The sequence below is a fragment of the Tursiops truncatus genome, chromosome 6, assembly GCF_011762595.2.
Source record: "Tursiops truncatus isolate mTurTru1 chromosome 6, mTurTru1.mat.Y, whole genome shotgun sequence".
Lineage (NCBI taxonomy): Eukaryota > Metazoa > Chordata > Mammalia > Artiodactyla > Delphinidae > Tursiops > Tursiops truncatus.
In genome coordinates, this window is record NC_047039.1 from 111,303,639 (window position 1) to 111,327,021 (window position 23,383).

The following is a 23,383-nucleotide window of genomic DNA, read 5'->3' on the forward strand; positions in this document are numbered from 1 at the left end:
TTTGTTGAGAATTTCTGCATCCATATTCATAAAGGATATTGGTCCATAGTTTTCTTTTCTGGTGATGTCTCCATGGCTTTGGTATCAGGGTAATATTGGCCCCATAAAATGCGTTAGAAAGTCTTCCCTTCTATTTTTTGGAAGCATTTGCAAAGGACTGGTGTTAATCCTTAGTGTCTGACAGAATTCACCAGTGAAGTCTGGTCCTGTGTTTTCCTCTGTTGGAAAGTGATTACTAACTCAATCTCTTTACATTTAATAGGTCTATCCAAAGTTTCTGTTTTTTTCTAGAGTCAATTTTGGTACTTTGTGTGTTTCTAGGTGCAGAAACTTTTGAGTTAATGCATTTCCAATATTTAATTTTTAATTTTACTGTTGAGGTATAAAGGAGACAAAAACAAGATCTTCCTCCTATACATGAAGGCACTAAAAGGGTTAAATAATTTATTCTAAGTGAAATGTGAATACATGATTCTCAGTAGAGTTAGAATTCAGATAACAAGTCACCCAACTAAAGGGAAAGGCCTGAAGAATTTCTCAGTCACTTCCATTGTCAAGTGTAACAGTGATGACACTTGAACTGGCAGGAGGCACTCCATCTGCAGGGGCTACAAGTGTAACCACACTCCCTCCCAGCACAAGTCTATGGAGCCAGGGTCCTAGTCTCCTTGTTCTATACTACCAGGGTCTAAGACCACTCCCTAGAGTTAAGTTTCCTTTTCTTCTTTCCTTCTATCCCCTCTTTCTTCATTTTAATTCAACAGAAAAAGTGGAAATATCTGTAAAAATAGAGATGCCTCACCCTTTTCTATCAAACTCTTTGTCCAAATCCTTCTGAATCATCATCTTCTGAGCCTTGTAATGGGTTATTATGCCAACGTTTCGGTAAGTAAAATCCCTTTTTTTGTCTTTCATAAGTTTAACTAGTTCCATTACCAGTTTTATTTCTTGAACATTTACATATGAGCTAAATAAGACAAAAACAAAAAATACAACACATCAAAACTAATAGCAGTCCAATCGCTAAGTTAAGTTCCACTTTGTTTTCCACTACAGTAACGGGTACACAGGTAGGTTTCATCTTTATTCAGTCAGCAGTGATTCAAAGAGGCTGTTATAATGACCATTAATATTGTACATATGGATAAATATAAAAATAACTGCCCAGTGAAACACGAAGTTGTATGAGAGAAAAGAGGTTGGGGTTAAGTGACGTTAAGGCACCAGTTTCTTCACTTATTAAAACAGGGATAGCCACAGTGAGAACGAAAGTATTCATAATAATAATGAAGGTATGACTAATGAATAGCCAACACTAAGGATTTACTATCTTCCCAACACTGAGAAAAGTGCTTCCGATGTACTACCTTCCTGCATTCCCCACCACAGGCCACGCAGATCATGCACCACATGACCGAGAGGATGGCAGCCACACAGACTAAATGTGACCCAGCCCCCACAGATGAACAAACACGGGGCCCTACAGCAGGATCACGTCCCTCTGTCCTTGCTGGCTTCATCCTGCACTCCCAACTCATCTCCCGAACTACAATGCGTTCCCTCATCACCATACCAAATGCAACACGTGTGCACACTGGAGGATGCCCTGCACTCGCACCTTTATTCCTGAGGCTACCTTATCTGTCTCACCCTGAAGGCTTAAATACTCACTATTCTAATTTCAAGACTTACTATACAGACAACCCAGTCAGCTAGCTTTCTTTTCCATACCTGCAATCTTTATTTGGTCACCTCTCAGGCCAACACTCTTCTCACGACCATCCATCCCCATAATACTTATGTGGTAAACTCTCAATCCTCTGCTCCTTTCCAACAGACCCCACTACAACCTCCACAATCCCTCTGGAACAGCAACCCCCAGCCAACTGCTCCGTATTTCTAACTTCTTCACTGAGGGGCCCCTCCCTCCACCACTATTAACTAATATCTTATTCTCACGGAGGACACCACTTGCTCTGCAGCTCTCTCCTGATGCAGAGGTGGAATTTCTATTTCTTCACACGTCATGATACAGGGGTGGCATTTCTATCTGTGCTAACAAATGCAGCCTCCGGGCTCCTCCTCTATTCTCTCACAAGAAGCCCTGGCTCCTCCGAGGTGCTTCCTAATTAGCAACCACTGCTCCTTTTCGCTGTCATCCACAAACCACCTGATTCACAATCCAACATGCTGAAAGCATTGTCCACCCTCTGCCTCACACCTTGATTCAACTGTATCTGTACTTATCCGTCACAACACTTTACCCAACCGGAATCATTAATCACCACGGTGATGGCCTGGTTAATGTCTGTCTCCCCTGTTAGACCACAGCAGCGTTGCGCTGGGGCCACGTCTGTTTTACTCACAGCTGTGATCTCAGCATGGATCTACTGAAGTGCTGACCGCATGTTAGGTAACATAACCCCCATTACCCAGTTAAGAAAAAAAAAATCAAGACTGAAATATATAAATACATCAGTAATTTATGATTGAAAAGGTGAAGTTATCAACCCAGCTAAAAGAAAATGATTGTGCACTGGCGCTAGGCAGAGAGATTTATATGGAAAATATTTTGAATTTAAATATAAACAAAAACAATATAAAAATTCTGGGACCATCAGTGGGGACTGAAGAAAAAGGAGGACGTACTCATTATCCCGCTTTTCTGAACCATCTCCAACATCAAACACGAGGTAGGGCTGAAATGGCCAGTCAGATGAGCACCGAATGGCCTCTGTGATTCTACAAAAGAGCAGCCACCACTTAGAATGCAAGTCAAATTACAAGAGAAAACGTTTTAGAATTATTATTACCATTTGTTCTTTCTGGGGAAGAGAGCAAGGGAAAGTAAGAGGACAAGAAGGACCTTCTTTTTAAATAAAATTAAATACTTTTAAATAACACATTTTAGTGAAAGGTAGCAAGTGAATTTCATTTCTATTCTAGTACTAGGGAGAATGACCCATGTAATTAAAATATAACAATCATGATTGGAAAGTTACTCATACTACAGTAAGTGAAAAAAGCAAGCTACAGAATACTATGTAGAGCATGGTGTGCTTTTTTTTCCCCCCCAAAAGAGAAAAAGTAAAAAAAGATGTGCATAGTACAAGGACTGGAAGTAGATATAACAAAATGTTACCAGTGATTACTTCTGGGTAGCATAAATAGGGGTTGGGTTTTTCCCTTTCTTTTCGTTTATCTGCATTTGCTACAATCAATAGGACTTTTATAATTAAAATTATTAAACCTTTATGTTTTTAATAACAAGACCTAAAAGCACAACAAAAGAGCTATTCTTCCTGAGCAGCCAAACCTACAAATAAAACAGGTGAACACATGCAATGAACAGAACTCACCTATTTGTTTTCAAGTTCCTGTTATAAACGTAATTAGAAGGGAAGAGACATATGTCTGGGTGCATCCTGTACTGAACGGTGAGCTGTAAGACAGGCAGCCTACCAATCATGTTGTGCTTCACGTTCTCTTCCAGAAGTTTGTAGAAGCGGGCCATCATCGACTGGTCATAGCCATACTCCTGGGCCTTCTGAAAGGAGGAAAACAAAGCAATAATCTCCAAGAATTCATTTGTACTTTTCCCACTATTAAAAAAACAATCGCTGAGCTCTAAAATGTATTAGAGGTATTGCCAACAACCAAAGATTCAGAGAAAGAAGATGTTTCCAACTCCAGCCCTAGAAAAGCCATGCAGCTTGACTACAAAAGTTAAGGTATTTTCTCCTTATTTAGAAAACCCACATACTGCTTATGAACGAGATGTGATCTTGTGAATGACCACAACTGTCGCTATTTTGGTGCTAACAGGGGTCACCTGAAAGAATCGATGATAAAAGCAGCAAAGAACTGTAACACAGATTTTAACAATTATTTCTGGGCTATGCTCTCACAACTAGAAATAATGAATGTCATTGTAAATAAGCCTCTGAAAGACCAATTTCTTCATCCATCCATCATATACTCAGCAGCTAAAACTTGGGGTGCTGAGAGTCTACAGTGAATAAGATCAAGTGTCACAGAACTTGCATTCTAGTGGAGGAGACAGGCAACTAAGTTGATTTCATAAATCCAAGAAAGGGTTACAAACCTGTGATCTGAAATACAGTGACTTAATTGACAAACGAAGAAAACTGTCTTAATGTTATCACGGTCGTGCCTTGGGATATACTTTTCAATGGTAGCATCATATCAAGATTCAAAAAGTATTGTATCTTAAATAATCTAGAAGCAAAAAATGTGCTCTGGAAAACCCACTAAGATGATGCAATCTTTATAAGTGATGTTGACAATATGAGCATTGAAAATGTATGTGCAAAGTTTCAATAAACCTGTTTCACAAACTATCAGAGTGGAGAAAATAGGCATTACTTCTTATTTGTATTATTCATATATGTGATTATTTGCATATGTGATATTAAATAGGTTTGTATAATTAAAGAGAATATTTTTAGTAGACACTTGGCAATTTCATCTATACCCCCCCAAAGTTTATCTATTCAAGTTATAGCTAAAAAAAACCTCATTTACTTCACTCTGGGGAAAAAGAAAATGGTTTATATGAGGTAACACAACTACTTCCAGAAAAAAAACTAGTCCATCCTACAAAATGATGGAGATTTTAATGTTTTGACATGAACATATATTCCTGATCTATTTACTGACTGGAAAAAAGGTAATTTGGTAGAGACTGATTCTGCCACCTTTAAACAAGGTCAAAACCTACATACATATACACAAATTTATACATTCCCTATAACCATCTGACATTCTGAATTTAGTAACTTATTTACTGTCTGTTACCCTCTAGAATGTCAGTTTCATGAGGGCAGGGATTTTTGTCTGTTTTCATCACTGTCATGACACCAGAACTTAAAAACAGTGCCTGAATTAGCCTGGCACTCAATGAACACAGACTGAAAAAAAAGTCAACACGCACATGCCCACAAACAGTTCAAATACTCACTAAACTGTTCATAGTAATTACCCCCAGGATTAGAAAGGCATGTTGAGAAAATTAACTTTGTAATTATTTTCTGAAATTTTCTCAATAAGCCCCTATTTATTTTTGCAACAATAAAAGTCCAAATGGATTTTTCTCACTTCTGCTGTTTTTAATCAATCACCAAAGTAGACAGTAAAGTTGAGGCCTATCGACAACCCTTTTCACTAACCACAGGCTAAGGCCCTTCAGGAAGTTAAATGAGTAGGTTTCTGAAATACCGCATTATTCAAAGAATGCAGGGCACAGCTGGCTCCTCCTAGTTGTCCACAGGCAGAGCCCCCTGCAGCAGCTCTGCCCTATGGACGAGGTTTTCACTCAGGGACGTGGGCGCTCCTAGGCTACTCCCTTGAACAGTCACGCACGAGTGTTCAGACGTCAAAGAACTGCACTATCATTTTGATGATTCCAAAGTCAAAGAACAGTAGTAACAAAAACAACTTGCTTTCTTTCCATAACGTAACAGAAATGCTGTGAAAATGGTCTGTTCTCTGGGACTGTTTATGCAGCCACTACTCTCTATTTGTACAAATAATCTATGTATCAGTAAAATGCTCAAATTTCATTAAATTTCAAAACCATCATCTAGACCTATGAAGATTACTCAAAACATCTGAATCCTGATTCTGCTGTGCATTTCTAGGAGCTATCTTTAGTGAGATTTAAGAAGCAAAGTGAAGGGGACCACAACTTTGGTGCTCATCTTCCCACAAGCACAGCCCACAACCTCTTTCCTTTCACCACCTTCCCTTTCAGAGGATGTGAGGGACACTGGCATTTTCCTGCACTATAGGATACAGAATCCTAAAATTGAAAACGTTACTGTAAGAATAATTTCTCTTGATACTGTTTTCCTCAAATTTGCACATATTTAAATATACATCAGGAGGTTGGATTCTTTTCCTTGCTTTTAAAGTTTTTATTTTATTATTGTTTTGGTGTTTATGTTACTAAAATAAATCAGATACAGCCCTTAGAACAGCTGCACACTGCCTTTCCCAAAGGAACAGCTCACTGCACATGGGACATCCTCCTCCTAAACTTCTGGTCTGTGACACTCACACTGCTCCTGTCACATACGCATAAGCACATTATGAAAAGAGGAACATTTCCGGAGACCTTTACTATGAAGGCTCTCAACAGTGGTTCTCTTTTCTCAGCCATTCCCTGTTTTTCCCTGCAAATAAGAGATGATGATCCAAGAAAGACTGCCCCACCGCCCAAAACAAAAAAACCCCAAACAAGCCCCTTCCACTTTAAAGCAACACGAATGTGAAAAAACGTACCACAGAAATGACTGTGGGAGGGAGCTGCTTAGGATCTCCTACGAGGATGAGCTTGTTGCAACGATGGATGAGCGGAGTAAGAGTTTCAACTTCACAAGACTGTCCGGCCTTGGTAAGAGTACAGAATGGAGACATAATCAGAATTATCTCTATTATTTATTTTTCTATATACAGTCTATCCAATTCATAAGAGTCCTAACCATTCAGAAACATACACTTTCTCCTTCTGCACCAAAGATCAAAAATAAGAACTTTCTTTGGTTAGAAAACAAAACAACAAAAACATTCTAAACGCCGAAGTGGGGGGAAAAACCCCACACACGTTTTGAAGTCAGCCACCACTCAGGTGCCACTACCACTTGGGAAGCAGCCATAAGCTAGAAGGGCCATGTCACGTCCCCGGTTTGTCTTCTTTGTCCCTGCTGGGCACATGCCTGAGGAGACTGCGTGTCTGTGTGTCCCACCCCCATCCCACTCTCTTCCTTCTTCCTCAGTAGGCTGCTTCAGTTGCAAGACTCAAGCTTCTTTTCAATTCAATGGCATTTTCTTCAATTATTTCATCACTTCCATCTTTTCTATTCCTTCGTTTTGGTGAATACTGGATCTTGGATCTCCTGGATGGGTTCTCTGTACCTCGTTTTCCATCTCTTTTGTCTTCTGGCTCTACATCCTGGCAGATAGTAGGTACCCAATAAATGTTTGCTCAATGAATGAAGTAGGAATAAAGATATTAGCTGAAAATATGGTGGCTCAGAGCTGTCCAGAGTTATATTAAAAATGCTTCAAAAGGTAACCAGAGATATCCCAAGCAGGAGCTACAATAATCCTTAGGAGGGATTTTATGAAGAACAATCAGGAATCCCTAAGACTACAGTCCCACTACTGAAAAAGCAATTTTCATCGTGGTGGGTCACTAGCAGCATATTTCAACATAAGAGAATACACACGTAATGGCAGGTCAAAATCAGATGCAAAGACCACTTTGTCAACATCTCGGCAGCCACTCTTCATCTAAGACTTACTCCTTACTCCTAGGCAAAGCTGTATGGCCGACTGCTTACTGACCTCATCAACAATGACGCAACTAAAGGGGACACCCCCTTGCCCACGGAAAGCAGCCTCGAGCAGCAAACCACCACTCGTGCTCAGTGTGCAGCAGATGATGTGGGACTCTAAGATGATGGTGTTCTGTGTCTTTTGTGGGCGTCCTTGAACCTAAGAGAATAAAAGTTAATCAACATTCAGTTGTCTATAAATTCCTAACTACACTTATGTGGCAGAATAATGTCTAGTAAAAGGTAGGAACCTCAAACCTAGAAAACAGCAGAAACATTCAAGATAATCAGAAGCCACCAGAAAGAACACTTTGCAGTGGAGTCTAATCTCAGAACATGATTTAAGAAGCACATTAAGAAAAATGTATTCAGGGTTTAATTTGGACGAAGTGGATTACAATTCTTACAGCCTGATGTATGAGGGAAGGTATCAGAATAAGCAAAGATTAAGTAATTCTACTGAGTTGTGAAGCAATTATCTGAGTAAAACCAGGATTGTGAAGCAATTATCTGAGTAAAACCAGGATCAGAACTAAGCCTGAACATACCCTTTTCTGTTAGTTTTTAAGTACATAATATTGTTCTCTCTTTTATAAGGGCTAGTACCAACAAAAACGCCTGTGAAACTGACAAGCATTCTACTTCCACAGTAGAATCCTACAACCTTGGTCCAGACTATAATGGAATAAACTGTGATGGAGACTGACAGTATGAATGACACCTCACAACGCATATCATTCAGTGTTCAAATTAATAAACTAGTACTCTCATCAGAGATTCAGTTAGCCTATTTCCCCTCCGGAAAAAGCTGTCGTGAATCATCCCTGAACATATGATAGATTCAACCATGGATGCCACGGCATGTGTGTGAGAAGAGGCTGGTGACTGTGGCCTTCTGGTGCTCACATGTTAACTGTCACATACGTCTCCTCTCAGCCATCTAATGAGTAAAACTGCCAAGTACAATTAATTTTATGGCTCACAGAACAACGTGATCAGTGGCAAAAACCATAATACTGGTAAACATGGAATTCATCCTTAAACGTGGGAAGATTAATTTTGGGCTCAGCTTAAAGTTACAATAAAAAGCTTTCCACATAATTTTTAATAAACAAACTGCTAGTGGAAATATGCATTAAGTTCAATTATACTTATTTAGCCACACAGAGAAGGTCAATAATACATTCAAGAGAAAAACCTCAGCTCAAAAATACAAATACCATTACCGGTTGAGTAATGGTCTCTTTTACCGGTTGAGTAACCGGTCTCTTTCCCTGAGCCCCAATTCATTTCATTAAGGGCTGCATTCTGGTGACGGGGTACACACCTGGCTCATCCTAGCTTTGACCAATCTAAATGTTAGTTGATATTTTTATATCCAAAGAATACTGAGAAAAGTTATACATATTATAGAAGGAATTTTGTGATCAAAAACAAGTAAAAAGAGTATATGCTTTCAGCCAAAAACTGAGAAAAAAGGTGCTTGTATTTCTTGGGCCACATCCCAGCCACTGTCACTCTACCTGAATTCAGACATGTAATTTTTTTTCCCTGTATTTTCAAATATTTATTTATTTATTTGGCTACGCTGGGTCTTAGTTGTGGCATGTGGGATCTTCCCTGCAGCGTGTGGGATCTTCCCTGCAGCGTGTGGGATCTTTAGTTGCAGCATGAGGGATCTTTTAGTTGTGGCATGTGGGCTCTTAGTTGCAGCACACGGGATCTAGTTCCCTGACCAGGGATCACACCCACACCCCCTGCAATGGAAGCACAGAGTCCTAACCACTGGACAGCCAGGGAATTCCCCCAAATTTTTAAATGTAATTGAGAAAAGACCACAGGTTGTCTGAACTATTTCATAAGTTAAAAAAAAGAAAAAGTAATACCAGGAAAATGCTACAGGTGAACTACTTACCTCTTTAACTTTAGAAGCAAGCTCCTGCCTTTCTTTTGAAACTCTGGCAATTTTTTCATCTAATTCTTGCCTCTGGAAAAAATCAGAATGCCATCATTAAAATTAAATTAAGCATTTTAAAATGCTTTCCAATGGACTGCCTCACATTTCAAAAGGGTGAGCCAGTACTTTACCAATGAAAAACTGATTCACCCAGTGTGTTTTCTCTATGCCAGTCTTCCTGTATTGCTGTGTGTCAGAGTTTAGCTAAGCTACTCCATGGTACTGCTGCCCTGGCATCCATTTTGTTTGGCCAAGCAGCCTGCAGAGACCCCAAACTAACTCTAGGCCCCTTCACACACACGCACGCCCTAGACGGCAGCCTGTGGAGTCACCAGCCCACCAGCCAACATAAGCTCTTGTGATCAACAGTCTCCCCTGCTATCCAGTGCCTTCCCCTTATATGCCCTTTAGATAAGACCCTCCAAGCAACTTACCAAAACCCTGCTCTTTCGGTTAAAATTGGCCAATCCAGTCCTAGCCTGGGAACCCCAAAGTACTCCACCCATGGACTCTGATAATGACATGTGCGCCAGGGCCTGCCTCTCTCTGTCTGCACTCTCCCTTGACCTGCCTGTCATGCCCCACAAGGCATGCCTTATACCTTCTTCAAGACCTGTGAAAATAAACTTCTCTATTTGGATTTCGATTTCTCTTGTGGTCTGTTTTTAAACATCAGCTCATTATAAAGCAACCCAACAACCAGCACCCCATGTTTCAATTAGTAGGTGTTAATTTGATAAATTCTTTTTTTTTTGTGGCCACACTGTGCGGCATGAGGGATCCCTAGTTCCCTGAGCAGGGATCGAATCTGAGCTCCCTTCAGTGTTAAGTACAGATTCTTAACCACTGGACCACCAGGGAAGTCCAATAAATTCTTAATACTGTGTATGATTCAGTTCTGTTCAGGGTACTGCAGGTACGCTCTTTCTGCTTAAGCAGGCCAACCCTTGGGGCATCACTTATGTGTTACCTACTCTGCCTTCATGCCATTAACAGTGGCGTTCAGTGGCTAAAACAGACTCCACATGGCCTGCAAAGTCTAAAATATTTACTATCTTGTTCTTTTAAAAAAAGTTTAACCCCTAATGTAAGGCATACCATTTCTGTGTACATTTGTGTGTGTGTGTGTGTGTGTGTGTGTGTGTGCAGTACGCGGGCCTCTCACTGTTGTGGCCTCTCCCGTTGCAGAGCACAGGCTCCGGACGCGCAGGCTCAGCGGCCATGGCTCACGGGTCCAGCCGCTCCGCGGCATGTGGGATCTTCCCGGACCGGGGCACGAACCCGTGTCCCCTGCATCGGCAGGTGGACTCTCAACCACTGCGCCACCAGGGAAGCCCTGTGTACATTTTTATACACTAATTATGCTATTCCACAATGAAAGAATTGCATCAAATACTCACCAACTAGTTTATCTACGAGCTATTAAAAAACACTGATCAAGAAATGTTTAGATACCTGTAGTTCCCTTCCACCTCGGCATAAAGCACGCTGGCGGGAAAGTTCATCTAGTTGATGATCTAGAAATTCCTTTCTTCTATGCATCTCCTGAATATGAGAAGGTAATTCTTTTTCTTTAAAAAAATAAATAAATAAAATAAAAGATAAACAACTGCTCATTGTAACTAATATATACATATGCATACACAATGAGAAGAAAAACTAGCTTCCAAAACTAGACTACTTCTAGGGTCTCCAAATTACCTTTAATGCCCACGCCATTTTCTACCATACAAAAAGAAACAGAAATCAATTAATATATACCTTTATTCAGTACTTACTCATTCTGTGGTTAACTTGGCTGTCCAAACTGAATTTTAGGACCTCAGCATTAATAGACTTTTCTGGACCTAGACGTAGTAAATTTATATCTCCACAGTTTCCTGTTGATAAAAGTCACACTTAGAGATTAATAAGAACACTGTCAATTCTGTACATAATAACTATTTCTAAGCAAATATATTAACAGTCAGCAAAAGGAGCTAACATGAACTATTAATCAACCAAATACCTGGAACTGCACTAGAGGTCCCACACACATTCTTTTAGATTTGCTTCATAAGAATCCTACAAGGCAAGGACTTATTTCCACCTAATAAAAGCTACTGAGGTTGCATCAACAGTACACTGCAGAGCTGAGATTCTACTACACGAATGCTTCTCAAACTACGTTCTATACATCACTCCATGGTAAAATGTATTTGGGAAATGGCGAGTGAAAATAAAACAAATTTCTTGACCATAGGATATTTCGAAGATGAAGACTTTTATCTATTAATACATGTCTAAATTCCCCAAACAGAATCTTACGCGACCACCATATGCTTTCTGCAGGATACTGAGAACCAAGGTTTTGAAACTGCTCCACATCACAATGCCACTCCAGGATCTAAGGGACACAAGAAGCTGGAAATTCTGGAATATGGTAATTCCAAAAACTGTCAGCATCATTTAGCTGGTTTATTAACCACATTTTAATTTTAGGTTAGCACATTTCAGGTATTATTTAATCTAAAAACCTCCCACTGCTTCACTGAACTGAACTGTAGCAATCATGCAGCGTTTACTAGCACTTATCCCAACCGGACACATCACACACGTGTTTGCTAACTCCTTCCACTGAATCCAGGTCCCATAAGAACCAGGTTGTGTTTTGGTCACTGCCTAGAACAGCAGCTGGCACGTAAGTACAATAAACATATGTTCAATGAATAAATGAGCTCATTATACAGCTGTCTACACATATTTTTGTTCCTAGTTCAGCTCATTCTTCTAAAATTTGAAGCCATCTTCTCTGACCAACATTTACTTGAAGGTTTCAAAATTGCTAACCTGTGTTTCTACCAGAAAGGTGGATGAGATTTATACCCACTATAAGCACCTAAAAATGCTCCAGAAATTAAAACAGACATCCTTTAAAATGCAGGGTGAGCTCAGAAGGATGTAAGAGAAATTCCTAGGGGCCAAAAACAAAGAGAAAGGTGAAAACCAGAGGTGAAAGCCCCTGAGCTGCTGTGGCTTCCCTGGAGGGAACAGGCTGCGGGCTGGTCACTCTCTAGGTGCTTAGGTGTTTGTTTTTTAATTTACATACAATAAAATGCAGAGATTTAAAAATCCTTAGTTCTACGGAGTCTGACAAATATCTACATCAGCAAAACTACCATTCCAATCAACATATCGAAATTTTATAATGGGGGCTTGGATTTTAAAGCCCACTAGAAAGCAAGAGGGCATGGAAGAGGTGGAGGGATGAAAAAGACATGAATCTATCTTGGCCTGGGCTTAGCTGGGAGAAAAACAAACTCTCTTCTAGGACTTTCCAACTATAGGCCCATGCCACATGTGGACTTAAGAGTCTAAATACATAATACAGAGAATGACAAAGGTGACCCAACCAAAATACAGTTGAGGTTTTTAAAATGAGAATACAGTGAACAATGTTATACCAATATATTTGAAAACCTAAGGTGAAGTGGAAATTTTTCTTGAATAATATGAATTAGCAAAACTCACTCAAATGTAGAAAACTTGAATAAACCAACAATTAAAGACATTCAGCAGACAGAAACTTATCCATCTGTCAAAAAACAGACAAAAAACAAACAAACAAGAAGTCCCCCCCAAAAACAACACTAAAAACAAATTAACCTTCAAGTAACAAGTAATTCTCTGTCTTATATGAAACATTCCAAATAAATGTCTGTATAACTTCATTTTTAAAGTCTGTATAACTTCAATACTAAAACCAAAGATATGACAAAGAAAAATTACAGGCTGGCCTCGTTTAAAAAAATCAATAGCAGGGCTTCCCCGGTGGCGCAGTGGTTGAGAGTCCACCTGCCAATGCAGGGGACACAGGTTCGTGCCCCGGTCCAGGAAGATCCCACATGCCGCTGAGCGGCTGGGCCCGTGAGCCATGGCCGCTGAGCCTGCGCGTCCGGAGCCTGTGCTCTGCAACGGGAGAGGCCACAACAGTGAGAGGCCCGTGTACCGCAAAAAAAAAAAAAAAATCAATAACAATCCAGCAATGTGTTAAAAAATAATAGTACACAACCAAGTTGACCTTATTCTAGGAATCAAAGATATTTTCACATTAGAAAAGCATTGTAGGGAATTCCCTGGCAGTCCAGTGGTTGGGACTCGGCACTTTCACTGCCGTGGGCCTGGGTTCAAACCCTGGTCGGGGAACTAAGATCCCTTAAGCCTCGGGGTACGGCCAAAAAGAAAAAAAAGAAAGAAAGAAAGAAATAAAAGAAAAGCGGAATTCCCTGGTTAGGACTCTGTGCTTCCATTGCTGTGCGGTTGGGGGGAGGGGGGATATGAATGAAAAAAAAACTGCATGCAATAAAATTCAACACCCATTCATTAAAAAAACTCTAATTAGACGGGGACTTTTTTAACCTGATAAAAGGGTATATACCAAACCCCAGAAACAAACATCACACTTAATGGTGAGATGTCCAAGGTATTTCCTTAAAGGACACCCAGGACCACTGGACATAGTGAAAAGAAGCAAAAATGAAAGTACTGCAAAAGAAGAAAAAAGCTGTCTTTACTGACAAGAGACTTCATTTTCTCTCTAACAAAAAAATTTAAAAATCCAACCTAGACACGACACTTGTGCCACCTTCGTCCCAGCCTTCTTGTGTTGTCAACCCACACCTGAAAAAGTGCTTATTAACCCTCCCTCAGGGAAAGGAAAGTGAAAACCGCGCGGGAACTGTTCTCGGTTGTATAATTTGATACAACCACTTTGGAGCAGAACCGGGCCCCATCTAGAGGCTGCACAAATCCTTCAACCCAGCATTTTCATTTCTAGGTATATATACACTAGACCATTGTTTTTATAAACTCTTTTGACCGTGATCTATAGTATGAGGTACACTTCACACTGAAAGCCAGTACACTCATACCTCACCAATAAAACAGGTTTCACAAAACAATACTTACCCCTCACTACCTACACTCTAATCTTTTCTGTTCTCTTCTATTCTATCTTATCTTGTTTAAGTATGCTGGTTCTGATCTCCCTAAACTGATTTCACAATCCACTAAACTAGTCACAAGCCACAGTGTGAAAGCACTGCCCTAGCAGCCTGTATGAATACTCAGGAGACGTGAGTAAGGACACAGTACTCCAGTGTGCTCCCTTCAGCTGCTGTACAGCACAACACAATACAACTCAGCCACTGCAGTAAACGTTTTCATCCTGCACTGGAGAAACAGGCACAAGTACAGGAATAAAGTTTGAAATAACAAAAAAAAAAGAAGAGAACTTACACTGCTATCAATGGATAACGAATAAACCGTGCACTCATATGATGAAATGCCCTATAGCCGCTGACATGAATGACCGCATCCATATACAGCGAGACATAAGGTCACAGTTCTCACAAACATAATGGGGAGTAGAAAAGCTGCAGTTGACAATGCATTTTAAGTTTTAAAAGCAAATGAATTCTACATGTAGCTAATACATATGCAATAAAGGAAACACGTGTGTGATCCCTCCGAATAAAGACGACACATCCCAGCTGCTCTTGCAGCTGGTGTGGCCATGGGACTAAGTTCTGGCCAAAAGGAAATAAGCAGAGGTGCTACTGGCAGCGTCTCAGAACTTTTCTTAAAGCACGGCTAGTATATCTGTCCCCTTTTCCTTGCACTTGCTAGATGTGACTACTGGTGCTGGAGCAGCCATTTCTGACCATGAGGTGAACTAAGGAGTGGGGGGGGTCACACGTAGTGGAGCAACAAGGTAGAAAGACCCTAGGTCTCTGAAGACTCGGAAGCAGAGTCATCAGGCCAGTATCATCCCTCAACTGTCCATCTCTGGGCTTCTGAGTAAGAAGGAAATAAACTTCTATCATAGTTAAGCCACTGTACTTGGAGTGTCTATTATTTGCAGCCCAACTGAATCTTAACTGATTTAGGTCACTGCCAGGTAACCTCAAGGAAAATAAAATTTGGTTAGGGAAGACAAGATACATGTGCTTAGAAGAGCAGCCCGACCCAGAGCCACAACCACGCCACTCAGGATGGCTGGTGTGAGAGCAGGTGTTAAGATTAAGTGCACAGAAATGACTTCACACATTCGCTCAAGCATCCCGAATCCTCGGTGGCAATGCTCTTCAATCTGTCAACTGTGCTGAAAAGCCTTATCCCTGTGGTATACTTTACATCTCAACTCTTCAGCTTCTCCACCTACAAAATGTAGATCGGTTATTTACTGCGTGGCTCAGAGGATTACTCTGAGAGTACTGACACATACTGAGCACTCGGTAACCGTAAGTGATGACTGCTCTAGCTTTTGCGTCACTGAACATCTACTAAGTCCCAACTGAGTGCCAGGCACTGTTCCAGGCACTGGGGTTACTACAGTGAACACAGTTTTAAAAGCCCTTGCCTTGGTGGAGCTCGTTATATTCTAGCTATACTGAACCATCCATGGTTCTCTGGCTTCTGGTCCTTTTTATTTACAGTAAGTTCCATGAGAGTCCTCTCCCCACTTCACGGCCTCATTGCTCTTCCAAGTTTCATCTTAGATATCATTTTCTCTAAAAGTCTTCCCGAACCCTTACACAACTGAATCAAGGGCTGCTCTAAGGTGTTTCAAACTATCCACATTTTACTGCTATTATAGAGCTTCTACCTTTACAGCCCACTGATCCATCCACTTCCTGTCTCTTTGAGGGTTTCACTGTTGAAACCTCAGTACATAGCACAGGGCCTGGCACAGAATAAATGCTCCAAAACATTCATTAAACAAACCAGTAAGTACACATAGGCCACAGCCTCAAGTAGAAAAAATTACCAGAACTGGCTTGCTCTTTGTCATTCAAGGTTACCCACACTAAACATTGAAAACAAATTAAAAGCCCACATAAGTATCATACCCAAAGGATTCTTCTTGTCTTTACACTTCCCTTTGAATTGAAGGATAATTTTTTTCATAAGTTCATCAACAGCTGCATTGGAAGGCGCACACACAAGGACACGGTTTCGTTTGATTTTGGCATTGGAGTTCTCATCTGAAAGTCCCCTCCTCTGGTTCGACAATTTGTACCAAACAAACAAACAAACAAACAAAAAATACTGATGAGCTCTATTATGCAGCGTTATAGTTCTTCTCTACTGCCACATATATTTGAAAGTTCCCCTAATAAATAGTTAAAAGTAAATAAAAGCACCTACATCTTACACTGATGTTAAAAAATTACTCTGGCAGGGAATTCCCTGGCAAACGAGTGGTTAGGATGCGGTGCTCTTACTGCCAAGGGCCCAGGTTCGATCCCTGGTTGGGGAACTAAGATCCCGCATGCCGCATGGCATGCCCCCCCCCCAAAAAAATTACTCTGGCATAAAATTTTATCGTAACTTCTCTGAGCCTTACCTTACTATCCACTTATTTTATTCAATGTTCAAAATGTAGCCCAGAAATACATTCAAGATGGTCTCCTGGGATTAGCTGTGACCTATAATGAAGCCCGAAGACCACCATTCTAGCCCTTAGCATTAGTTTCACACAAGATAACATTTTCTGTTCCTTTTATTTCTTATAATCTTCTCTACCTCTGCTACTGCTTTATCTGATATAGTTCCACACAGTATCAAAAAGATACACAAAAGTGAAGGGAAAAAACGCACTTTAGTACTTATTTACACGTTAGTTAAAGTAAAACAACATACTCAATTAAGGGCACAGATGCCCTCGTGCACACTCTACCTCAGTCAGCAGGCGGTACAGGAGGCCCACAATGGTTTTCGATTTTCCTGTCCCGGGTGGTCCATGAATCAGACAGATCTTGGCTACTGCTGGGGAGTGTCTCACCATGGCATATGCAGTTTCTATTGCTTTCTTTTGGTCTTCATTGAAATCTTTTAGGTGGGCAATCTATACAAAAGACATTAGTGAGAACGAGTGGTTCTTCCTGTGAAGGCACAGGAGAGCAAGAGAGTGGAAGGCATCTGTTTGAATCTGCTGACCTTTGTCAGACAGAAGCTTTGGTGATGATCAGGCAAGACCCCAAAATGACCCTTAATCTAAGAACCACTTTCACTACTGGAAAGAGCTACTGATGAGTGTCTACAGGCCTCAGTCCACCTACAACTACAACAACTATATTTTTACTTGTGATTCTTATAAAGCTGATCACAATAAATTGTTTTGCACTTTTCTTCTTTTTATTCTGTGGTTCTTCCCATTTTAGTCAATTCTCTCTTTAGACAGTAAAAACATTCCAAGATTTCCTTTCCTAACACAAGTGATACAGTCGAAAAAGCATGGATTTTGGGTCAGATTTGAGTCTACACCTCAGTTTCACTCAAAAGCTAGGTCTCTAAACTCCTAACCTCTCTGGGCTTCAGCCTTTGTCAATCATTAAATCTGGGATTCCTTAGAGGGTGAGAACTGTAGTGGAATAACTGAGGATGGAAAGGAGACGTGACCCACGAGCCCCCCCCCCCCAAGCAAACTGGGGGCTGGCGAATAAGCCAGAACTACAAACAGTCCTGATTGCTTTGAGCCCCGCCCACCCCCGGCAAACCGGGGGCCTGCGAAGAAGCATTGAGTGCTTTGGACACTGATCCATGAGGTGTCCTCAGTATAATCAGAGTGGTGGGAACGCAAGGAGACGCCCTTGTGCCAGTTCAGTATAATCAGAATAATGGTGGGAACTCTGTGCTGCTTTTGCGCTCAAGGACGAAGCACGGCAGGTGCTCACGAAAGCCAATTCTTGCTTGTATAATTAATAAAAACATAGGTTGCTGCTTTGGCACTTCTGAAATGTTAAGAAGACAAGTTTTAAAAATGTAAACCTAGATAATGCTTTAATAAAAGCTCCCACAGCAGGACAGACGGCGCTGTTGTGCCTGAGCGAGCGGCAGCCCTCTACTGCTGTGCTTCGGCACAATGCATCTCGTGTGACGAGCTTCCTTTCGGCCCTGTCCTAAGATAAACTACAACAAGAACTGACTGAGAAAATGCATATGAAAGCCCTAACACAAGACAGGGGTTCAAATAACATTCCTTTCCTTCCGCCTGTCTCTGTGTTAATTTCCTGGAACTTACACACAACTCTTACAACAGTGAGAAATATGTGTTCACAAAGAATCACAACTTCGTTGTCACACTGGCAACAATACCAGTCGATGCTCCACTGATCATTCAAATGCAAAATTCATTCCATTAAACCTACTCTTACTCCTGCATTTAATCACCTAACAAACAGTTAAGTAGGATGTTCACCTCACATTTTAATGTTGCTCTTCAAGCATATTTTCAATTCCTTTTTGCACTCTACCTTTTTTCCTGAGGTAAGCTGACTAACCTAACACAAAGAACTACTTTGCAATATTAAAGAAAACTAAGCACTAAAAACGTCACTGGGCACACATGGTGACTATGTCTTTGTTGTAGACAAAAGGGAATGTGTGACAGATGAAAATAACATGATGCTTTAACATCCTGACATGAAATGTTCTGACTTTCCCTGTTATCAAATGACTATCACTCACAATTTTCTCAGATGCTGCAGTTAGTAAATCTTTTGTACAGAAGTCCATGGGGTTTGGATTCAGAACGGCTCTGGCCAGTTGGTTCCGACCACTCAGCAAAGACATGGCTTTCAACTTCCTTTGTGTAGTCACCAGAGAGCTGATTACAAGACATTTCACGAATTCATTTAAATTGACTGGTAAATTATGTTGAGTCTGGATGGAAACGGAGCACTCAGATTTCCCATTATGCACTATTATCAAGAAGGAGAAAAAGCAATTTCAGTTACCAGTGAATAACAGTGGTTATTCAGAACAACGTGTTTTGTAACTTTTTTTTTTTTTTTTTTTTTTTGTGCGGTACATGGGCCTCTCACTGTTGTGGCCTCTCCCGTTGCGGAGCACAGGCTCCGGACGCGCAGGTTCAGCGGCCATGGCTCACGGGCCCAGCCGCTCCGCGGCATGTGGGATCTTCCCGGACCGGGGCACGAACCCGTGTCCCCTGCATCGGCAGGCGGACTCTCAACCACTGCGCCACCAGGGAAGCCCTGTAACATGTTTTTTATACATCATTTAAATAATTTTCTCATAAGTATCTACTGACTGCCTCCTAAGAACCAGGCAACGTTCCTGTCCTCTGGAGGCTTATTTTTTAGAAGAAGGGGGCAGATAAGCAAATAAACATGTCAGGTGATGGTAAGTCTTAGGAAGAAAGCCAAGAGGGGGGATGAGGAAGTGATGAGGGTTGTGAGGGAGTGTTATCGTAGACAGGAGAGTCAGGGGAGGTCTTCCTGATATGATATTTGAGCAGAGACGTGGCATTAAGTGAGTGAGCCATGCCCGTAACCAGGGAAAGTGGGTTACAGGCAGAGAATCAGCAACTGCAAAGACAATGAGGCAGTGAGGTGCCTGGATTATTTTCAGAACAGGGAGAAGGCCAGAATGGCTAGAAGGAAAAGCAGGGAGAAGCGAGCTAGAAGACCAAGAGAGTAAATGCAGCTACACTTCAGAGGGCTCTGCAGTTAATCACTCTGAACATGACTCTGAGTCAGGTCAAGAGCACAGGACAGCTCCGCGCAGGTAAGTGACATGCGCTAACTCACACATGAAAAGAATCACTTATTGAGAATGAAGAATAAACTGCAATGGAAAAAGCACAAAAAGACAACTTAAGAGGCTAAAATCTAGGTAAAAGTGAATGGTCGTGTGGGCCAGGAGGTAGCGGGAGAGGTGGCGCTTGGATGTAGGATATATGGCAAAGGAAGATCCAATAGGATTTCCTGATGGATTAGCTGGAGCGTGTGAGGGAAAGCAGGACTCAAGGATGACTCTGAGGTTTTGGGCTGAACAACTGGAAGAATGGGATGGAGGTCCCACATGCTGAGTTGGGAAAAACCGAAGCAACAGCACATGTCAGGCAGTAAATCAAGTGTTTCTTTTTGAAGTAGGTTTGAAATGTCTAATAATCTCCAAATGGAGATGTCAGATAGTTGGATGCATGAGGAGTTCAGGGAAGGAGACAGAAACCGTTTCTAAATCTTAGAAACAGAACTTTGGCAAATGTAACCACTTGTAAGAGTTGAAAGCACAGATGAAGCTATATATCCCTGTTGCTAAACTCATCTTGCATAAAGAACTGAGCTCTGATCACACAATAGTAAACATGGCACACCAGTTATGATGCGGCACAATGTTAAACTCCTAACAGCTTTGTTGCTATTTTTAAGATACGATGCAAAAAGGTGAAGGAATAATGATCACATATTCTCTTCACATAACAGAGACTAAGAGAGCAGCAATGTCAAAAAGGCAGCTTGGCATATATCAAGCGTGTGGACTTCGTAGTCAAACAAAATTAGGTTTCAATTCTGGACCTAGCGTTTAATACTAAGGATGTCTTTGGATAAGTTACTTAACATCCCTGAACTCTGATTTCCCAATGAGCAGAGAACAAACCATTCTGCTTTGCAGGGCTCTGGGAAAAGATGATAAATGTGCACAGGAAGGACAGGGCACACTGGCTGGCACATAGTCAGTAGTCCTTAAATTCAAGCTAACATTATTTTTGTTATGCTACCTTAGGGAGAGAGGTCCCTACAACACGATGGATGGGAGTGATGAAATGGTAAACCCCTCCAGTTGCCTTACAATTAGTTATGTGTTTGGTCTGCTCATCAATAATTAGCCACAAAACCAAGGCTGGAATGTGATTTAACAAACAGATGGTTTGCAAATTGTCTGTTTTATAACAAACACACTGACAGATGAAGGAATTTACTAGAAGGAGAAGACATTACAAAAGAAAGGTTTTAAATCCTAAGTCTAAAGCAATAAATGCTGGGCCTTTTCCAGCTGAGTCTAGAAAAACTAAAAGAGGACTCTGAATGCTAAGTAATCAACCTAGCAAATACAGTCTGGTAAACATCGAGCAAATATACATCTGGTAAATGTATAGCAAATACATGGCTAGTAAAGCCTAATTTAGAGGGAAATTAAAAGATGAGCTGCTGACAGATTTCGCTTCAATGTCTCATTAGGTACTTACTGACTGAAGTGCGGCGGAATTTATGAACATAACCACAATAATATTCATAGGGATCTTGCATGCGATTTCTCTCTATGTCCTCCTCCTCTCCATTTAGTCTTTCAGGAACCAAAAACACCAAATCATTTTCCTTTGGATGAAGCTGTTTAGCTAGTTCACATTCCTCAAGATAAACTATAAAACAAGAAATCAGCATTTATTCTAACAGAATTATTTTACATGAGATTAAAGGATATTAAACCCTTGTACTAAGTTCAAGCAAGTATACAGCACTAGTGGACTTTGTACATACTTCAAAATGATAGTCTAAGCTAGTCAGCATTGTCAAATATTGATCACACAGTATTATAAAAGTCTTCTTAAAAACTGCTACAAAGCCAAAATAGATGAAGTCATAATATTAAAAAGCAGCTAATAAATTTCTTTTCCTTGAAGTTTATCTTAGTTTTTAATCAAGAAAATTTCACTTTTGTGCCCTACTTTGAAAATCCCAAAAGAAAATCTGGAAACAGATCCATGTACACATACGAATTTTGAGCCTACTAGTGGCATTTCAAACAAGGGGGGAAAGGACAGTAGTAAAATAAATGGGGCTGAGAAAACAGAGCAAGCTCTAAAATTAAAAAGTTCAGTACCAACTGCCAAATCCAGCAACAACATACTGAACCAAAGCACGAAGTACTAGGATTAAGTCAACTGAACTACTAAGTCAAAAAAGAATTTTAGGGCTTCCCTGGTGGCGCAGTGGTTGGGAGTCCGCCTGCCAATGCAGGGGACGTGGGTTCGTGCGCCCCGGTCCGGGAGGATCCCACATGCCACGGAGCAGCTAGGCCCGTGAGCCATGGCCGCTGAGCCTGCGCGTCCGGAGCCTGTGCTCCTCAACGGGAGAGGCCACAACAGTGAGAGGCCCGCATACCGCAAAAAAAAAAAAAAAAAAAAAAAAGAATTTAAAAAATGCATCATGTAAGAAATGTCTATTTGAAGGCATCAGAGAGCAAATACAACAATGAAGAATTACTCTGTTGAGATCCAGAACAATGTGGAAATCCATAGGCATCAGCCCAGTATTTTCCCTAGAAACATCTGAACTCTTCAGGGAGTGGGCAGCCAGGAATTTGAGCCGTACCTGGGATAGCCTTGTACAAAAAAAGAGACAAAAACTGGAGTCCAGGGCCTGCACAGATAGAGTAGGCATCCTGGTAGCCCTCAAGGTGCAGGTTGGGACCATGAAGGACTACACCCAAGAATGAAGGCAGCTTCAATTCACCCGAGTATTTCAGGAAAGCTCAATTCTTTAAACCAGATTAAGATGATCCCACATTGCTAGTACTCCCAGAATCCTGGCAGAAGCAAAGAAAAATCCTCTCTGGAAGAAGACATCCTATCATCCTAGGCCTCTGATTATTTTTTAAATAACTTTCCAAAGACAATGACCAACATATTAGAGATAAGCAAAGCACCAGGAGAGAAGAAATACATGAACTAGTAGTATCAACAAACAAAAAAGGGCTGCACAAGGCACTACACAGAGTACAGTCGTACAGTCCTTGAATTGGTTCCAGGACCCCTGCAGACACCAAAATCCTCAGATGCTCAAGTCCCTTATGTAAAATGGTGTAGTATTTGCATATAACCCACGCACATGCTCCAGTACACTTTAAATCATCTCTAGATTACTTATAATACCTAATACAATGCAAACGCTATGTACATAGTTGTAAATCCAACATAAGTGGTATGTAAATAGGTGCTGGTGCATAGCAAATATGTTTTTCTGGAATTTTTTTCCCTGAATATTTTCAATCCACGGTTGAATCCGATGATGCAAATCCCGCAAATACAGAGGACCAACTGTATGTCTTACACAGTTTAAAATATAGAGTTAAAAAATACATAACAATAAGAATATACGAAGTGGAACAGATAAACAGGGTTAAAGTTTTTAAGATTTTGCCTTATCTATGGAGACACTTAAAGTATCGATTAAAACTGTAAACTTTGAATCATGCACGCTGTAAGTTTTCACCTGAACTA

General features: G+C 40.9%; 1 protein-coding gene across 5 annotated transcripts in view; it reads right to left on the reverse strand.

Moving 5' to 3' along the window:
* Nucleotides 1-23,383, reverse strand: part of SETX (senataxin) — an 82,360-nt gene that overhangs the window by 11,278 nt on the left and 47,699 nt on the right. For 4 of the 5 annotated variants that reach the window (XM_073806734.1, XM_019920211.3, XM_019920208.3 and 1 more), the window contains 12 exons: nt 21,350-21,523; nt 18,826-19,058; nt 17,036-17,203; nt 16,206-16,356; nt 11,094-11,195; nt 10,771-10,886; nt 9,274-9,345; nt 7,369-7,518; nt 6,304-6,411; nt 3,360-3,547; nt 2,650-2,742; nt 803-967 (listed from right to left, as the gene is read on the reverse strand). In XM_073806734.1, coding sequence (XP_073662835.1) covers nt 803-967; nt 2,650-2,742; nt 3,360-3,547; nt 6,304-6,411; nt 7,369-7,518; nt 9,274-9,345; nt 10,771-10,886; nt 11,094-11,195; nt 16,206-16,356; nt 17,036-17,203; nt 18,826-19,058; nt 21,350-21,523 — 1,720 coding nt within the window. The remainder of the gene's footprint in view (nt 1-802; nt 968-2,649; nt 2,743-3,359; nt 3,548-6,303; nt 6,412-7,368; nt 7,519-9,273; nt 9,346-10,770; nt 10,887-11,093; nt 11,196-16,205; nt 16,357-17,035; nt 17,204-18,825; nt 19,059-21,349; nt 21,524-23,383) is intronic. The other variant, XM_019920210.3, reaches the window with a different exon arrangement.